Source organism: Ambystoma mexicanum, chromosome 9, assembly GCF_040938575.1.
Source record: "Ambystoma mexicanum isolate Mex_15411 chromosome 9, UKY_AmexF1_1, whole genome shotgun sequence".
NCBI lineage: Eukaryota > Metazoa > Chordata > Amphibia > Caudata > Ambystomatidae > Ambystoma > Ambystoma mexicanum.
In genome coordinates this window covers 1,424,623,409-1,424,643,308 of record NC_090931.1, presented here as the reverse complement: position 1 = coordinate 1,424,643,308, position 19,900 = coordinate 1,424,623,409, and the positions used below count along the sequence as shown (strand labels likewise).

General features: G+C 49.3%; 1 protein-coding gene across 1 annotated transcript in view; it reads right to left on the bottom strand.

Moving 5' to 3' along the window:
• ARPC2 (actin related protein 2/3 complex subunit 2) overlaps window positions 1–19,900 on the bottom strand; it is a 294,972-nt gene that overhangs the window by 71,957 nt on the left and 203,115 nt on the right. Inside the window, exon 5 of the mRNA XM_069616822.1 lies at window positions 1,433–1,619. Coding sequence (XP_069472923.1) covers window positions 1,433–1,619 — 187 coding nt within the window. The remainder of the gene's footprint in view (window positions 1–1,432; window positions 1,620–19,900) is intronic.

The window sequence follows — 19,900 nt, the reverse complement described above, 5'->3', positions numbered from 1 at the left end:
TTCCCTACTGTGTAAGGCCGGCGAGGCCAGGCCACGTGTTCGGCGGCGCCGAAGGATCTCCTCTGCTCGTCCTTCCGTCGAAGATCTTGCTCGGCAGAGAAACAGCTTGCAGCTTCGTCGAGGGAGGGATCTATGTGTTAGATATTAATAATAATAAACGACCAAGGGTCGAAGAAATTATTTTGCAATGTCTCTCGAGGAGCTCCGCATAGAGGCGACCAATAACTGGGCGGAAAAAAACAATCTGAGGGACCTCGACGCGTGAGGGATTGTGGGTACAACGCACGTCACTATAGGGATAGTGTTACAGACACGCCTTGTCGACGTCCCCTTTTCGACTACGAAAAACAAAATGCAATACTCCGCAGTGACCACTGGATGTCGGACTATGCACAGCATGTGATTCTAAGCAGATTAACAAACATCAGAAATGTTAGTTGCTTGGAGTATCAATTGCGACTGCAATGATACGTTTTATGAAACATTTCCCTTTACAGCACCTTTCCCTCCATTTTTATGGCCCCCCCAAACTTTTTGCTTTTTATTTCTGAATCTGACCTGAACTTGGTACAGTGCAGTGAGAAGCCTTCACTTTCGCTACACTGGATTTGGCTCATTTATCATGGGTAACTGACACGACCTTCAGGCTGTCAGTAATGGGAACCATGGTTTCCCTAAGGCTAGTTACATTGTTGCCAGTTTTGGTAACTTATTATCATTGTATTTTACAATGCAGTCCAATGGGGTAAATATTTTGTTTTTCCCTAGACTAACACTCAGAGGAATTTTGATTAGTCTAGGTGACGAGCTGATGGTAACAATAACTTTTTGCTATTTTTTAGCGTAATTTGGTTTAGCCTTACTGCATTTACCACATTTGGCTAGTACCAAGTGTCCAAACAAGGGCGTGCCACAGGGTTTTTCGTTTGTCTGTGGCCATCTTGTCATTAACCCTTCTTCCTGACCTGTGAGGACTGGAAACTCCTTATATGAACTTCAAGTGACTGGGAAAGTTGAGACTTTTCCGTGGGCTACTGCAGCGCCATGTGTGTTTTCAGCCAGGAAGTGGTTTGGAATTGTCTGGTCAGCGGATTGTCTGGTCAGCTCTTACCGGTTTATTCTGCATGTATAACATGACAGATCTCTTACCTTTGGTTGCATACTTTTGACTTAAGACTTCTTTCAGCATGTTTTGACAGTTTTGCCATACTACCTTCCCATTCACAGGTCGACAAATGTATCCATAACTCCAGATTGAAAAGTGGATATATTTAATACTTTCATTAAACAAAGAAGAAATCCAATTGAGAACTGAATGAAAATAACCACTGAAATGTAAGTCGGGAAACAGGCACAAAATGTAATCAAGGTAAGGGATGAAGGGTTAACAAGTTTCAGATGAGGTGGGTTGTAAATGCTCAATAAATCTTACATTGTCTCGTCGTCTCTATAGTGTATTACTGCCCTCTTTTCACCATCTTTCCCCTCTTCTTGGAACTTGAAATATTTCTCAAAAACAGAGGCAAAGCAGTTCCTCTTAAGCATGCCAGCCTGGTGGACTGCCGAGTCCTTGTTCGTGGGTATGGATTCCAGGTCATAGACCAAGGAGACATTATATCCTGAAAAGTACAAAAGAACAAAGCCATTAGCCAAATGTATATTTGTAATTCTACAACTCTTCGATCAAAACACAAATTGCATCTCTAATTTGAGTAAGTTTGATAGTTGGAGAGACTGCTGCTTGAATATGGAAGAAGCACACATGGCACAAGTGTATATTACACTTTACCGGACCTATTTGAAACCATGCCCACTCAAAAACATTAATGTATGGTGTTAAGTGAGGAGCTAAAGTGGCAAAAACTGTTCTTGAATTGCTTGTGACATCACAGTGCCAACATCCTATCCAGGTCTACCTAAGAACAGAAATTACAGGACTATCCCCAAATGATTCCCAAGTACCTTCTAGAGTCCCCTTCCCCATTGAGAGCAACTATGTAAAGTACCAGGTCTCAAAGATGGAACAAGTTACTTACCTGTAACTGTTGTTCTCCAGCATGGGTCTGGCATGGATTGACATGCTCATGAATATTCCCCGTCGTCAGGCTGGGAATCCTTGGTAAAGAAAAAAACCAGTATCAGTTTAGTTTCTGATCTGTCTTTCGTAGTAGTAACCAATCACTGATCTCTGCGTCATACTGACCACAGCCAATGACTGCCCTCTACCCAAGCCCCGCCTCTGGCAGCCATCTTCAGATTTGGAAGCACGTGAAGTGGCAGTATGACCAAGTGAAGAGCCGCAGAGGGGTAGGCGGGAGGGTTCGCATGTGAATCCATGCCAGACCCATGCTGGAGAACAACAGTTACAGGTAAGTAACTTGTTCCTTCTCCAGCATGGGGTCTGGCATGGATTCACATGCTCATGAATAAAGAATACATAGCAGTACACACATGCACAACCACGGGAGGTGGCAAAGGCTCAACATTAAGCATTACATCAAACTCAACATTAAGCAAATCTTACCTCCTCACCAGGCTCACCTTAGGCGAACAGGTTGCGCAGCACTGCTTGGCCGACCCTGGACTCCTCCCTGGAATCCCGATCGACGCAGTAGAATTTCGTGAAGGTGTGCGTCGACCTCCACGTAGCAGCTCTGCATATGTCCAGCAGGGGCACACCAGATAGGAACGCTGTGGTAGCTGCGATCGCTCTGGTGGAATGGGCTCTCGGATGGCCAGGCAGCGGTCGGTTTGCCAACCGATGACAGTACATGATACAGCCGGAGAGCCATCTGGAAATGGAAGCCTTCGAGAGAGCCTTCCCCTGATTGACAGGTCCAAAGTTCACAAAGAGTTGTGACGTCTTCCGAAAACACTTTGTGCGGTCCACGTAGAACTTCAGCGCTCTAGCCACATCCAGCAAGTGCAAAGTCCTCTCAGCCGGCGACAAAGGCGACGGGAAGAACACAGGCAACACCAAGGGTTCGTTGAGGTGGAAGTCCGACGGCACCTTGGGCATGAAGGAGGGGTGCGTCCTGAGCACTACCCTCGTGTCGTGAAAAGTCAAATACGGGGCCTTGCAGGAAAGGGCCTGGATCTCTCCCACCCGTCGTGCGGAGGTGATGGCCACAAGAAACGCTGTTTTCCACGACAGGAACTTCAACGGGGCCGAGTGCAGAGGCTCGAACGGAGGTCCCATGAGTTTGGTCAGCACCACGTTGAGCTCCCACGCCGGGGCCGGAGCCTTCACCGGCGGGAACAATCTGAACAGTCCCTTCATGAACTCTTTTACCAGACGATGAGACCACAAGGACGTCCGCCCCGTGGTTCTGGTGTATCGGGAGATCGCAGCAAGATGAATCTTGATGGACGCGTGTGCCAGTCCAGCTTTGGCCAGCATCAACAGGTACGGCAGTACTTGGGGAGCCGTAATCCTTAGAGGGTTAATCTTCTGTGCGTGGCACCAGACAGAGAACCTCTTCCATTTGTGTCCGTAGCATTTGAGAGTCGAGGACGCCCTGGCCTTTGCAAGAACCTCTCTGCAGTCGGCCGGTATGTCGTATCCTCCAAACTCTAGCGCTGCAGGAGCCAGGCCTGCAAGTTCAGCGACTTTGGGTCGTGGTGGAGGATGGCGCCTCCTTCCCTGGAGAGCAGATCCGCGTCCACTGGCAGCTTGATTGACGGGGACGCTGACAAGTCCAGAAGGTCCGGGAACCATATCTGCCTCGGCCACGCAGGTGCGACGAGGATCATCCTGCACCGTGACCTCTTGAGCTGGTTGATGAGCCGGATCAGCAGTGGCAATGGAGGGAACGCGTATAGGAACAGGCCCTCCCAGGGGAACGAGAAAGCATCGCCCATGCTCCTCGGCTGGGGAAACCTGCTGGCGAACCTCTGGCACTTGGAGTTCGTTGCCGTCGCGAACAGGTCGATCTGGGGTGTGCCCCACCGTCGGAAGAGGCGATCCACTAGATCCTGCCGTAGTTCCCACTCGTGGCACGAGCGCAGCTCCCTGCTGAGTGAGTCGGCGATGGTGTTTTTTATCCCTGCCAGATGAAACGGCACCAGAAACATCCTTTGGGCGACGGCCCAATGCCACAGGTCCTGCGCCTCCTTGGACAGTGCTGGGGACCTGGTTCCGCCCTGTTTCCTGATGTAAAACATGGTGGTGGTGTTGTCGGTGAAGATCCTCACCACCTTGCCCTTGAGGGACGGAAGGAAGGACCCGAGGGCCCAAAACACTACACGGAGCTCCAGGACGTTGATATGGAGGGACTTCTCCGTCGGGAGCCAAAGGCCTCTCGCGTGCAGATTTTCGGTGTGCGCTCCCCACCCTTCCAGGGAGGCATCCGTGGTCACTGTCTCCTGGTGGCCTGGGGTCTGGAAGCCCATGCCCGCCGTCAGATGCACGCGGGTGACCCACCACCGGATCGCTCGTCGGAAACTCTCGTCGAGTGTGATCCTCTCCTCGAAGCTGCCCGTCCTTTGGATCCAGCGCACGTCCAGGAACTCCTGCAACGGGCGCATCCGGAGCCTGCACAGGGGAATGAGGTAGATGCAAGAAGACATCATTCCGAGGAGGGACTTGATGGAGCTCACCTTGGCCGCGTCGGCAACCAACATCCGCTGTACCTTGCCCAGGATGGCCCTGGTCCTTTCCTCCGACGGGGAGGCCAGAAGGGACACTGTGTCGAGCTTCGCTCCCAGAAACAGTGCGTCTTGTGCGGGTACCAGGTGGGACTTGGCGTAGTTCACGGAGAATCCCAGGTCCGTGAGAAGTTGGACGGTCCTTGCCGTGTGCTCCACGGCGAGCTCCCTCGTCCTGGCTCGGATGAGCCAGTCGTCCAGGTAGGGGTAGACGTGGATCCCCTCTCGGCGCAGCTGCGCCGCCACTGGTGCAAGGCACTTGGTGAATACCCTGGGTGCCGACCGTAGTCCGAAGGGAAGGGCCCTGAACTGATAGTGACGCCCTTGGACCACGAACCTGAGAAATTTTCGGTGCCCCTTTAGGATGGGAATATGGAAGTAGGCATCTTCCAAATCCAACGACGACAGGAAGTCGCCCTCCTCCAGCTGACCCAGGACGTGCTGGAGGGTGACCATCCGGAACTTCTGTGCCTTGATGAACTTGTTCAGTCGTCGTAGGTCTAGGATGGGGCGCCATCCTCCCGTCTTCTTCTTCACGAGGAAGTATCTTGAGTAAACTCCGGAGCCCCGAAGCCTCTAAGCCTCTTTGGGACGAGTTCGATGGCGCCCTTCCTGAGCATCGCCTTTACCTCCAGGAGAAGCTGAGGGACGTGAAGCTCTTTCCTGGCCACAGGGGGGACGCGCGGGCACCTTCTTTGAAACTCGAGCGCGTGGCCCTGGGCTAGGGCGTCCAGCACCCAACGATCGGTGGAGATGGACTCCCACACGCTGACGAAGTCCGCCAGCCGGCCACCCACCGGGGTGCTTCGGTGGGGGCCCGACCCCACGGCCGGTTCAATCCTGCTTCGACGAGGCTTTGCCGCCTTGACCTCCTCGGCGACGACGGCGGGGTCCACCTGACTTGCCTCGTCCCCTGTACGCTTCCTGAGATGACGAACGGGCCGCTTGACGGTAGGTGGAAAATCCGCCGCCGGAACCTTTGGAGGCGCCCTTGCCTCCGCTGCTCCGAAAGGGCGGCCGCCGTTGCTGGAGAACCCGGAGAGCCCGGGCCGTCTCTGTGTCCGCTTTAATGGCTTGAAGGGAATCGTCCACTGTTTTCCCAAACAGGTTGTTCCTATCGAACGGCATGTCCAGGACTCTGGTCTGTACGTCTTGACGGAAGTCAGTAGCCTTGAGCCATCCACGCCGTCTAAGGCACACGCCGTTGCCCAACTGGCGAAATCCAGTGTCGGCGATGTCCATCGCAATCGTGATGGCGTGGTCCGACGCCACCTCACCTTCCTGCAAGATCTCCAGGGCATCCGCCCTCTTGTCGTCCGGTAAGAAGTCCAGCAGGGGAGCCAGTTTGTACCACAGCTCCCTGTCGTAGCGGGCTACGATAGCCAAGGCGTTGGCCGCCTTAATCGTCGTCGCTGCAGACGAGATGACTCTGCGCCCCATCGTGTCCAATTTCTTTCCCTCGCCGTCCGGCGGGGAAGTCGACGTGGAGGCCGCACCCCACCCCCCGCTTTCTTCCTGGCCGCCGGGGAGACGACAGAGTCCGGGGTAGGCTGTGCCCGGAGGCACAAGGGGGCCGCGTCCGGGACCCGGTACTTCTTCTCGTACCGGTCTCTTCTAGCCGGCGTCGTGGATGGGTTCTTGAGGAGGGCGAGGCCCTCATCCCAAATATCGTCCAGTAGAGGTACCGCGAGGACCGTCTTCCTCTTGGCCTCGCGCCGTTGATGAAGGAAACCTTCCTTCTTCTCCTCAGGGCAGAGCTGGAAGAGCTCGGATGCCCTGGCGATCATGGAGTGAAACGATCCAATCTCGTCGGGCGGGGAAGCCCGGGTGGGAGGTGACGACGGCATATCCTCGTCGTACACCTCGTCGTCCGTACCCGTCGCGGCCGTGTCAGTCCCCGTATCATCCCCTCGAGTCGTGGACGGGGAGGAGGGCTGAACGGGGCGCGACGGCTGAAAAGGAGGTGGAGGGTGAATCCTTTTCTTGGGGGGAGGGTTGCCAGAAGGTCCTGGTTCCGGGTCTCCCGACGGGAGTGGTTCCTCCGCTGGTAACAGCAGTCTCGTCCTCATCTCTGAGCATAAGGACTGTATAGCCAACAAAATGGCCGCCGAGTTGTCTTGCGGCGCTGGCAGAGGGGAGTCCGACGGGCGGTCAGGGGCCCCGTCGGCACCCTCGACGATATCGTCTCCTGCGTCGGGATCCCTCCCGACGGGCTGGTCTTCTTCCACGCCAAGGCCGTGGCTTAAGACCTTGATCAGCTCTTCCTCAGAGGTTGAGGCCGAATCCACGACGACGTCCTGCCCCCCCTTTTTCTTCTCCGTCGGAGGTTTCACGGGGGTCCTGTCGATGGGCATAAAAGAGGACTCCCTCCGCGGTGGCAGGGAGACTCTGAGCCCCGAGGTCGCCACCACTGGTGTAGCCTCCACAGGCTGAGCCAGGGCCGCCGCGACTGTCTCGATAGAGGCCTTGGCCGGATGGATTAAGGCTTTCACCACCTTAGGTGCGCTCACCGCCTTCTCCTTGAGGGGGGTTGGGGGGGACACTGCCTCGCTCCCCCTCCGATGGGGCCTTCGAGCTCGACCGGGGCCTCTCCAGGAGCTTTGCCGGGTGCTCGGCCTTCCTCTTACCCGACCCAGAGCGTTGGCTCGTGGTTGATGGCGCCGGGGAGGATGCGCCCTGCCTGGCGCCCGTAGAGCCCGACCGTTCGGCGCTCCCGGTGCCAGCGGACTCGCGGTGCTTAGCCTTGTGTTGGACCCCCGTCGCCGGGGCGTCCTCAAAGGTCTTAGAAGACCGCTCGGATTTCTTCCTCTTCTTCTCGCCGGACGGGCTCTTCCCTTCCAGCCAGTTGGCGAGACGTTGATGGCGGTCCTTCATGGTCCACTCCGACATGTTGCCGCAAAACGCACAGTCCTTCTCCACGTGCGTCTTGTCCTCATGTAGGCAGTAAAGACAAAAGGAGTGTTCGTCTTCCTTAAAGACATTCTGCAGCTGACATCCAGGGCAGACCCTGAACAGCTTTCCGGGCGTCGAGCTTCCCTTATCCTGGGCCATGTTCGAGATGGGCCTGAGAAACTTCTGGAGTCCTCCAAAAGCGTAGCTCGACGAAATCTTCACCCTTCAGGGGCGGGACGAATCCGACACGGGTCCCCGTTGATCGGATGGAGAGTCGGTGGAGCTTGAGGCTCTTTTGACCGAAAAAACGAAGTTTTTGAGAAAAAACGTGAAAATATAGCACTAACGCTCGAGAGCAATAGCACGAGGATCCCAACACATGAACGTGCGGTAAAAATCTGAAGATGGCTGCCAGAGGCGGGGCTTGGGTAGAGGGCAGTCATTGGCTGTGGTCAGTATGACGCAGAGATCAGTGATTGGTTACTACTACGAAAGACAGATCAGAAACGAAACTGATACTGGTTTTTTTCTTTACCGAGGATTCCCAGCCTGACGACAGGGAATATTCATGAGCATGTGAATCCATGCCAGACCCCATGCTGGAGAAGCAGTGTATTGGGGACTGCACCGCCCAAGATGCATCAGGTTTAGAAATCCAAAACCCAGAGCAGTTGCCAGTGTGTCTTTCAGCCATTCAGGGAAGGATAAACTATGGGGAAAAACTAGCACATCTAGAGAGGCCCTTTAGTCAACCGGTGCAGATTCTTGAAGGAAGAAACCCAACTTATGCCAGGCCCCCTGCCCCAGCAGGCGTGTATGTAAAGGAGAATGGTTCTCTCTCCCCTCCAGTTTTTACAATAAATACTTCTGCGGGACGCAGAGTAAGGGGCGTGGCCATGCGGCAGACCATGGAGACATGTTCTGCAGGAGGTATGCGAGTCAACGCTGCGCAAGCCACCATTAACCTGCCAGATGTAAAACCTATTTTCCCCAGCACTACCTGGAATCCTGCTGAGCATTTAGAGCACGGTGTGGAGCCTCGAAAACACTGATATGACTAGCAGCGGGTTGAAGTAGAGCACGTGTGGCAGGGGCTCCCCGTCAGATCCATTCAAAATGGCACCTGCTTGCAGGGGCACTGGTACTCAGTGAAGGCGGACTTGGGATACCGCTGATGAGTAACGAGATCCCTCAGGGGCCACGGACCAATGAAGTTCAGGGGGCGATTGTGGTTCTTCTGCCCACTTCCAACACGATTGCTACCGGACCGAGGAGTGTAGGAGGCAGTTTAGAGTGAATAAGCACCCTGATCTACTCGGCACTCTGGGCACCCTCCGCTCCTTGTGATGGAGTCCCAAAGCAGCATTGAAGCATGTGCTCTCCTGCTGGACTAGTGCGAAAGCGGCGGAAGGCCTGAAACGGGGCTGGGCCCAGTGTAGGCAAACAGCTGGGACCCCAAGCACTGCTGGTGTGAGGAGCTGGCGAGTCCCTGCGAGAGCAGGAGAGGATGGTGGATGCCCAATCTTGATAGGGCTGGTGACTAGACAACAAGAAATACTACCCTGCTGGGAGAAAGGAGCTTGGGAAGAGGGTGTTGGCTAAGGTGGGGATACCATGAACTACGCCCGAGAACTGCCCCCACCCCCATGCAAGTAATGTCCAAACCAGTCGCCATGACAAAACCAGGCAACATTAACACCATGCTTCAGGAGAAACTGAAACAGGCCCAGATAGTGACAGCAGAGGTCCATATTCCTCCTATGAAGTTATAAAAGAGTGAAGCCCCAGCAATTAAAAATTACCTCCTCAACTTGTTAACTGAGATCAAACAGATCATCAATGCTAATGGAGACAAGCTCTTCAAATCTATAGCAGACCTGAACTACTACATGCTGGCCATGAAGGAGAGACTGGACGATCTGGAGAACACCATCTGCAAGCAGGCGCATGACCAGGCAGAGCTCCTAAACAGAGTGATCGGCCTTGAAGAGCAAATGGAACAAGAGTGGACGAACGAAACAAGAGGACCTGGAAAACTGCTCAGAGAAACACGAGAGCAAGGGGGAATCCCATGACAGATAAGGGACTTGGATACGGGATCTTTTGACAGATGTCCTGACCAGGGTTCACATCTTTCAATAGAAGGAAAAGATAATCTTGGTGGCTAGGGGAAGAGGGTCTATCAAATTCCACAAGGCGGATATTACCTTATTTCAAGACCTAGCCCTGCACACCTTGGCCAAGAGGCGTAACCATAGTACAGAAACCAGCTGGTTAAGAGAGCATAGAGTGCGCTATAGATGGGGCTTCCCCTGTACACTTGTGTTTGACTATCAAAGCCAACAACATGCCATCGCGACAGAAGAGGCTACTGTATTAATGGAAGAACAGTCGACTGGACCTCCAAGGGAAATCTGATGGACTTGGATCCAACGAGAGGGTCGGATGGAGAAGAATGCACCAGATTGGCCAGGAAACCTAAAGGCAGTAAGGCAGAAACGAGATTCTAGACGAAGATGATGATGACACTCTCCAGAGACAAACGCTGAAAGCAATCAATACTATAACAAAACGTTTGTGAACCACTTTTCTCTGTAGCCTGATCTGTCCTTGCATAAGGGTCCTTTCCACTATCTCAGATGGACACCACTGAACATCTGTTCTGGGGTTGTTCCTTTGGGTGTCTTTACAAGTTGGGCTTTGTTATAGGAAGGGGTTGGGAGTTACAGCATTTGATGGCAGGTGGGCGTCACCAAGGGCTGGGTGGCAGTCTCTCAGATACGGCACCCAACCCATGCAGGAGTTACTGCCTGGAGGAGGGGATCCTCCTGCTAAGGCAAAATAATATTTAGCTGATAAAGAGAAGCTACAGATAAGAGGACAGAGTACATTTGAGTGGGAATGGTTTTTGGTTTGTAGGTTGAGCCACACATGTGCACTGAAAGATCGCATTATGACACCAGGTTGGGGAGAGGACTTTGAATGTGAGGGGAGAGATGGCAATCCCTGCCGGCTTGAAGATGGTAATTCCTGACCCTGCGATGGTCACTCTGAAATCTCAGGGTCTTCTCTCATCGATCAAATGTAAGTCAGTGCTCCAAAGATTATCATGGCTGGGCGCCTCAATCGTATTTATCCAGGCAACTGACCTGCTCCAAAAGCTAGACTAGCCAATAAAACATACATTACTGCCTACTGTGTAAATAGCGGTTCTAAAAAGAGAGGAGTTGCAATTCTGATACAGAAAGGGGTTCCCATTATGATTAAGGACATACTGAGATACGGCGAGGAGGATTACCTACTGATCACTGCTAAAATAAGAAATCATACACCCTGGCCTCTGTTTGCGCCAAATGAATGCCAGGACATGTTCCTAGAGCCTTTCTCCGGCGTTCTGCCAGGGTTTTCAGTGGGGGATTCAACATTCGGAAGAGACTTCAATTGTGTGATAGAGCCACTATGCATAATACACTATCTACCACAAACCTAGATTGACAAAACTTCCAAGCCATAATGAAACTCCTTTGCAATTTCTCTATTGAGACCTTGTTGTTCGTTCACCCGGGGAAACAGGACTATACTTTTTCAGAGGGTCCACATAGGGTTCTTGAGACGAGACATGTTGTCAATATCCAATACCTTTCTCCCAAAAACAGCAGATGGAGATTCTTCCGAGGGTCCTTTGTAAGTGTGCCCCGGTGCGGATATAACTGGACCTGGGGATCCCTGCAATGCCCAATCGGTTGCATTGGCGACTGAGCAACTGCATCTTACTTGACATGTTTGTACAAGCTCATATCACTGAGACCCTAAATAATTACTTCGCAGAGAATGACACAGAAGACCTAGACCTCAGGATAGTATGGGATGCAGGAAAGGTGTGCTGCAGACTTGGGCATCATTAGCCCAACAGCGGCCTACCGGAGGAGGAGGAGGAGGTCCGAGCCCGGGAATTATCCACAAATAAAACTCCCTGAAAACCCGAGAGAATTTAAATTGGGGAGAAAGTTACTAGGAGGTTCACATAACAGACAGCAGCCCAGGCGAACCTGTATAGAAAACTGCACTTTTACGCTTAAGGCAACAAAGCCAACAAGCTCTTAGTGGCAAAACCGTGCAGAATAGCCATGTGGAATTATATCACAGCCCTGAGAAACCAATAGGAATCCAGCATTACTTCAGAACATGGGAAACTCACGATAATGGAAGACTATTTTCAGGAGGCAGTATACAAAATCCCGGGAGACCCTGGGCAGAGGACGAAATGTATATCTGCAGCAGAACTAATATTTTCTAAGGAAACCTCTCAGCAAATTATAAAATTCCTTCTTGAGAACTGGAGTGGTGTCAGAGTCTATGGCTGAATCAATTACATTGATCCTGGAGTTGGGAACAAATCCTGAAGAGTGCACAGGCCGATGGCGTAGCTAAATTTTGAGGCAAAGATCTATAGTAAAATGATCTTGTCCAGACTGTTGGAAGTCCTCCTGTTGCTGATTGATGTCGACCAAACAGGCTTTATCGTAGACGGGGGACACAGGAAAATATCAGGAAGGCAACTGATTTTAGAGTGGTAGGTGTCCCAAAGCTCGGATCGTTTTGTGATACTCTGAATAAAGGCGCATAGGGCGTTTGATGATATAAGCTGGAAGTACCTAGATACTCAACTTGATGAGTTTGATTTGGTGCGCACATCTCCAGATATATTATGACCAATTTCAAAATCCCCAAACAAAAGTGAGGGTCAACATGCTTTAGACACCCATAATACCCCTTAAAAGAAGAACCAGACAAGGCAGCTCACTATTTACTTTACTATTTGTATAGCGCAGGAGCTGACCCGGAGGCTTAAGGGCAGCTAAAGAAAGACGTACAGGTAACAGATATACGCATAAAAGAGAACAGCTGCTGGCAGAAACCTCCAGCTCAAGAATCTAGAAACAAAAGTTCAGATAAATAATAAGGTCTTAGTCTTTTCATAACAAATGAGAATGAGGGTTCCTCGCTCAGTAAAACCGGAAGGCTATTGCAAGACACCGGAGCTGCTGCATAGAAAGCTTGTTTCTTCACCCGAGTAAGTATGCAAGCAGGGATTTTCAATTGTGTAGTTATTGGAACTCAGGTTATGCACATTAGATTTGATAAGCAACTCGTCCTTCAGATAAAGTGGCGCTGTGCTTCTCAGACACTTGAACGTGTTACCATCAGCTGAAAGAAGATTCTCACTTTGACCGGCAGCCAATGTAGGCTTCTTCTCGCCTCAGCTATGTGGTCCCTTTTTTTATTTTAACGGTCCATAATCACTATGACTGCATTATTTTGCACCACTTGCAGTCTATTAATTTCTGTCTTTGGCAGGCCAAAGAGGGGACTTCTACCATAGTCGATTCTTGAATCAATCAGCATTCTAGCTAATGTTTCCCCGACTTTCTCTTGAGAGAAAAGGACGAGAGTGAGCCAGTAGTTTAACATAGTCGGAAGCTGCTGAGACTACACTGCTCACTTGCACCTTCATATTCAAGTTGCAATCCTGGTGAACCCCTATGGTCTTGACCTTATTTTTAATTTTTATTGTACAGTCATCAATCTGAAGCTTGGCATATTCCGCCTCCAACTTGCAAGTTTTTGCTTCAGGCCAAATTAGCATCAGCTCAGTTCTTTTCTTGTTGGGAGCGAGACCGTTGATCTTTGTATAAGACTATAAATCCTATTGATGTTACACTCATATTCTTCAAAGATGCCTGTCAAAGGAATGATGCATTGTGTGTCGTTGGTGTAGTAGGTAAATTCAAAGTTATTGGCTTCTAGAAAGTCAAGAAAAGGGGCTGCGAATATGTTATAAAACATAGGTGACAGACAGGCCGCCTGAGCTACTCCTTGAGTAAACTCATTAGGTTTCACCTCTGCCAGAGCGCTACTCACCCTCCATTGGCACTCACTGAGGAACGAAATGACCCATTTGGCTGCTGGAGAAGCAAAACCTGCCACCTTCTCCAACCTGGCGACCATTCGTGCATGGTCGACCACGTCGAATGCGGCGATGGGTCAAGAAGCATGAGCATGAAAGTTTCTCCCTGATCCATGTGCCGGAGTAGCTTGGACTTGAGATCAAGCTTCGCCGTCTCAGTTACATGACTTTCTCTAGAGCGGGCAGAGCGCCAGGGGACCACTCCGGGGGTGATAGTGCGAGGTACAAATATCCTTTAACATTTAACATTAAAACCAGATTGCCATCGATTCAGAATGTTAGAAGTTCTGAGATGGCCGAGAACCTGCAAGTATGCAACGCGATCTAATTAAGAATTTTAAGGAGAAAGAGTTCGAGATAGGCCGATAATTCAATGGATCTCCCGGGCAGAGGCCAGGTTTTTTGAACAAGGGAATTGAAAAACCCATGAGTTCTTAATGCTTCTTGCTGTTATGCTTTTGGGACATAACAGTCCCTAAATGAGGCATTCACAAATAAGTTTTTCAATAATCCGAGCAAGCTCTGGTTCACTTATTGGTTTGAAGGTGAATTGTTCAACTTTCCAGATTCTGCCTTTAGAGTCATCAATATCAAGATTTATCACGGATGTTGCTTTTTTGATAGATCGATCCCATCTCTAATATTCTTCAATTTAGAGTCCATGGCTTCTTGTATTTTATTACACCATTTTGCATCTCTGATAACTATCTCGCTAGCATCTTGTTTCGGGGTTTCCAGCTCCTTTAGGACTTTAAAACGCTCTTGGTTGAGAGCGAGCCTTGGTGATACGGTCATCCAAATAAGATTTTTTGGCAGTAATAACAGCAGACTTACATTTTTTAACTGTTTTATACAATTCTCTGTCAGATTCAGCGAGCGTTCTTATCCAGTTATAAAGTGCTTTGATTTTATCACGTTTTAGTTTTTGTAGGTCTGGAGAAAACCACGGATTGGTTTCTCTTAAAATGACTCTCTTATTACGCCATTGGGCAAGCACATTAACAGCTGTCTGTAGGGTGTGTTGGTAGACATTGGTAATATCTACTGACGAGAACTCGTTGATATTTTGTTGCAATGAGGAAAGCCATGGACCCAGTGCTTCTAGTGTGCGATTTCTTAGGTTTCTACATTGTATAGTAGATGTGACTGGTTTCTTCCTTATAATATTCTTATCACACGCCAGTTCAAAGTGGATGAAGAAATGATTGGACCAGGGATGAGGGCATACGTCTTGGCTGGCTAGAGTGATATTATGACCTACAATCCAATCCATCGTATTACCCTTCATATGTGTGGGGGTTGTGATATGTTGTTTGACGCCTAGGTTAATCAGGGCTTTATGTAGAGACTCAGCTTGTGAGTCACTTTTGTCTAATAACCAACAGTTAAAATCCCCCAGAAGCATTGTTTTTGATCTGGGTTTTAAAAGGCTAAAAGTAAATTACACATCTGATTTGTAAAGTCCTGCATATGGGAGGGAGGTCGGTAACGAGAATCATTTTTGTCGTGTTCTCAGCATCTGTTCTAATTTTAATATGGAGAATATTGCAATTATCAATGTATAAGGGTTCAACTTTCTACAAGTCTTAAGTATCTTTATATATCACTGCTACACCCCCCTCCTTTCGCCTCCTGTCCGTCCTCGCACATGTTATAATATCCCTGGGGCATAGCTTGTGCGAGCGACGGCCCAGCTGGTGCGTGACTCCATGTCTTTAAGTGCGCAGAGAACATCAAGTTACTGTAGTTAGTTGAATTTTCCCATTCAATGGAGATTCAAAGCAAAATACTTTAGTGTACAAAAGGACCAGGTCCTCAATTTCCCAAGGCGTCTATTGTGAACATTCATATGTCTAGCTAGTACAACTCAATGTCACTTTTTCTTAATCATCATTGTATTGGTTCACCAAAAAGAAATTATGAAATCTAAATTGTGAATAATCACTCAAAAAAGAAAAAAAAAGAAGTCTGCAATGCCATTTGTCTAAGCATTCAAAACAGGTCTGCAAGTGAGTACATTCAGAATGATCAGAAGTTATCCCTATATTGGTAAGTATATCAACCAGTGCCAATTATTCTCTCCAGTATCTAAAAAGTCTCTCAGAATGAATGACGAAAATCAGGTAAGTATAAATCCATTTGAATTATAAAGGTAAGCAATCCTACCAGGTGGAGTGAGTCTATGTTCACATTCTCTGTTAGATCTGATGCAGGTTAGCTGCACGCATAAAATTCTGGAAAGTTGGTACCTCACAGAGGGGATCTTAGAACAGGTTAATCAAAATCTATAAATAAAAGAATGAGGTGCTTACAATGTATGCTCAGAGGCTAAAGTAGGCTGTAGAATGATTCTGTCATAAAGAGGAGAGACCTAGGTCTAATCAAAGCTTACCCAAAGTGTGGATTAGTGATGGTGCTCCTTCCTCACTGGTCCGTGGATGTGGAGGTTTGGAAAAATGGCGGTCATATATAGTGGCGCCTACTAGTGACGTCACCACGTCGGATGTGTGCGGTGACGTCACTGGACTCGATCATGCGAGTGTGCATACATATTTAATTAATTAAATCAGAAGTAAGGCTATACAATAGCCAAATGTAACTAAAGAGGCCTGTGGTATAAGGATTATACGTGTGTATATACTCCTGTGATTGTGTAAAACATCAGGGCTCATGTTGATGTGTGTGACGTCATCACGTTAATGCGTGCGCTGACGTCACCAATGTTTACTTTTTCTGGAAAATTGGTCTAAATCGGAAATGAAGTTAAAAAAGCTTAATGTATATAAAGCGACCTCTGTTCTAGGGGTTAAACGTGTATATGTACCCCCGTAATTGTGTAACCCCTTGGGGCTAATTGTTTATGTATGTGAAGTCACCAATGTTTACTTTTTTTGGAAAAACTAGTAATTTGGAGTAGAATAGCGTGGTGTTGCTATTACACCTCAATCATAAGAATAAATACACTGAATAACCCCTCTGAATAAGGGTAAGTGTGACAGTTAGCAATATTGTAAGAAATGGGGTAACAACCTCATCAACATTCTAAACGAATCCCGTTCAAGGCTTAAATGAGAGATCTGTCTCTGTTGAGGAGACAGACAGTCGAGGTCACGTTTGGATATGTGCAAATTGTTTAGCCATGATTGAAAAATAAAAAATCATGTTTAACAGTCATAACATGTGTGGAACATAAAAGTAGAAGTACCTCTGTCTCCCTTAAGAAGACTTACAATCTTTGTGGGACTTACAGTCCTGGTGACTGCGCACACCTGTATAGTGGAGTGCTCTAGTCTTACAAGTGGATACACCTGATTAAATGGGTAAATGGCTTTTACTGGATATTACAACGTCAGTATCTAACAGAAGTGTTTATACAGCACCTCATAACTCAAGACCCTATACATCTAAACCAACAAGACCGAAAGGACCCACAAATAGCTCAGATAGCAGCAATCCCACAAGTGGAGAAAGAGAAAACGTGGATAGGACCACAGTCGGAAGTCCAGTGAGACCAAGATCCTTCAAAGAGAGCTTCCCCGGTGGACTGTCGTGAGGCCTCTGCCGAAAAGGGAGATAGTAGCCGTGGGTTATGATCTCCAGAAACCACACATCTGAAGTAATGGCACGCCATTCTACAAGATGCTGCGCCAGTCTTCCCCCAACCGGCGAACCATGGGACATGGCCTCATGATTGAGCTGATGCGGCTGTGCCTGAGGGCAAAGAGGCAACTGCCTGAGTGACTTTGGCATCTCAAGTACCTAGGTTTCCACCTCTGGTACTCCTATGGTGGCCCCTTTGACAGGCAGCTCCTCTCGATCTACCCAAAGAAGCGTAGTACCGAAAGGAACCTCCCCTCCATTGCTGTCCCCTAGGAGGAAAAGGCGGAAGTTTGCGTACTGCAGCGCTCAAAGACTTTGCTGCAGCTTTGGAGGTCTGCAACCTCTCAAGGCTCTAGTCAGCCTTGCTGCCAAAAAGATGGACACGATCAAAGGACATGTGAGAAGCCGGGATTGCACATCAGGAGCAAACCCAGACTTCAGCAACCACGCAAACCTGCGCATCACGGTGCTCACCGCCATGGACCGGCTGACACAGTCTGCCATGTCCAGACCGACTGAACTGATTCACACATGGCATCCATGCCATCTTGGACGAGGGCTAGAAAACCATTGCGTTCCTCCCCTTCGGGAATATGTTCAGCCGCCAAAGATGCACAATTCAACAGAGTGTGAGTGAATCTTGCCAAGGCACAAACGGAGTTGGCTGCCTTTAAAGCCATACCCTCAGAAGAAACCAACCATCAAAGTGCTTGTCGTCGCTATCAGGAGGGATGATAGGGTACACAGCCTGCTTCGCTGGGGCCGTAGCCGCCTGTACCACCAAACTCTCCGGAGTGGGGTGCGTTGACAAGTAGCGGGGTCACCACTATCTGGACGGTATTTTTTCAGAAGCGACGTAGTCACTGCCGAGAGACTCTCCGGAGCAGTCTAAGCCGCCGCCGCCGCCACCCTTCTTTTGCAAAGCCAAATGAAATGGCAACACCGGGTCAGTGGGTGGACCTTGGTCCAGTATATCCGTCAGGTCATCCTGCAGAAAATCACCAGGTGGAGCAGATCACCCCAAGTACTCAGTCACCCTTGACATGAGAAGCCTATACAAGGATTCAGCAATGCGTCCCATTCAACCGCCGATGAAGACTTGGTGGGACAAGTCACCCGCCGCCTGGCAGAGTCCTCTGAAGAGGACGGGGAAGGCGACCGGTGACAGCGCTTCCGAGAATGCCTAGAAGAGGCAGAGGAATGGCGGGACCTACTCTGAGACCGAGACCACCTGGACTTACGCCGACGCAGAGCCGCCCCTAGAGTCGTCCGACTAAAGCCCAGCAGATTTCGACACCCTACCTACTGATAATTTCCTCTTCCACTCCCGCAAGGCCTTCGATGTCAAGGACTGGCAGTCATCGCAGTCAGTGGCGTGGCTTTCGCCGAGGCACCAGAGGCAGACGTCGTGCGGGTCCGTGATGGACATTTTAGAAACGCAGTTCCGACACTTTTTGAAGCCCGACTTCGGGGTAGAAGGCAAAGACATTTTCTCAATGGAAAGTACAAGAACCGAGCGTGCCGAGATTCCGAAGCGAACATGTTCACGAAAAAAACGGAACTGAGGCTAGGAGCGTTGTGCGTCCTAGATACAACATCCCGGGACGTCGACCAACGACGAAGGCCCTCAAGGGACAGCGTATCGACATCATCGACGCAGGACGCTTACGCCGAAAAAAAAGTTCCGAAGCAGCACAGCTGTGGTCATTACTGTCAAAGATGTGAAATACGTCGGAGGACACAATCCCCTCGAAAATCAATTATGCTGAGTAATGTATGTCATCTGATGCTTGTGAATCTGCTTAGAATCACTTGCTGTGCATAGACTAGTGAGCAGGGCCAGGAGATGGTGGTGGGGTGTGTAAAGGAACAGTAGCAGAGAGATGTCTTGGCACTGCCTGTCCCACACGAGAATAAGACTGAGTGCGTCTTTAAGCAGTAATGTTGAAAATTTGAACAGCGCTCCATGTAACTGCTTTGCTAATAGAATCAAGAGGAACATTTGCAATAAAGGCTATAGTCGCTCCTGTGCCTCGAGTAGAGTAAGTTCTAGGCGTAAAGGGTACATCTTTTTGCTAAGAGACTACACCTAACACTGTGTGATGCATTTAACAATCCATCTAAAAACAGCAGATTCAGACAGGGCCCCCTTCTCTACCAGCGGCAACAGAAACAAAGAATTGGATTATTTCTCAATGTAGTACACCACTGCTCTCCTAACATCTAGTGTATGGAGGATTCATCCAGTTGAATTAGTGCTATTCTGAAATAACATTGGAAGTTCGATAGATCGGTTGACATGCAACTTAGAAATGAATTTAGGTGCAAAGCATGAGTGTGCGTGTAGTACCACGTTGTCTTTATGAATGATTACAAATGGGCCTTGAACTAAGAGGCAAAATTTCAATACATTTCCTTTTAGAGGTAACGGTCAATAGGAAGGCAGTCTTATAGGCAAGGGCCTTAAGACTAGCCTTATGCATTGGATCAAAAGGAGGTCCCATTAGTCAAGTAAGAAAAACATTCAAGTCCCATCCGGGAGTGGGTTAGAATTAGGAGCATGAAGTCTCTTTTCCCCTTAAAAAAATGCCTTAATTAGTGGCATTTTCCACAAGGAAATCTTGCGCTAAGATGTGACGTACGTAGAGAGGGCAGCAAGATGGACCTTTAGGGAGTTGAAAATGAATGTAAGATTAAAGACTATGGGCCTCATTACGACCCTGGCGGAGTTCCATGGTGCAATTAGCACCATGGACCTGGCGGAAATGCGAAAATACCGCCATGGGGGTTGGC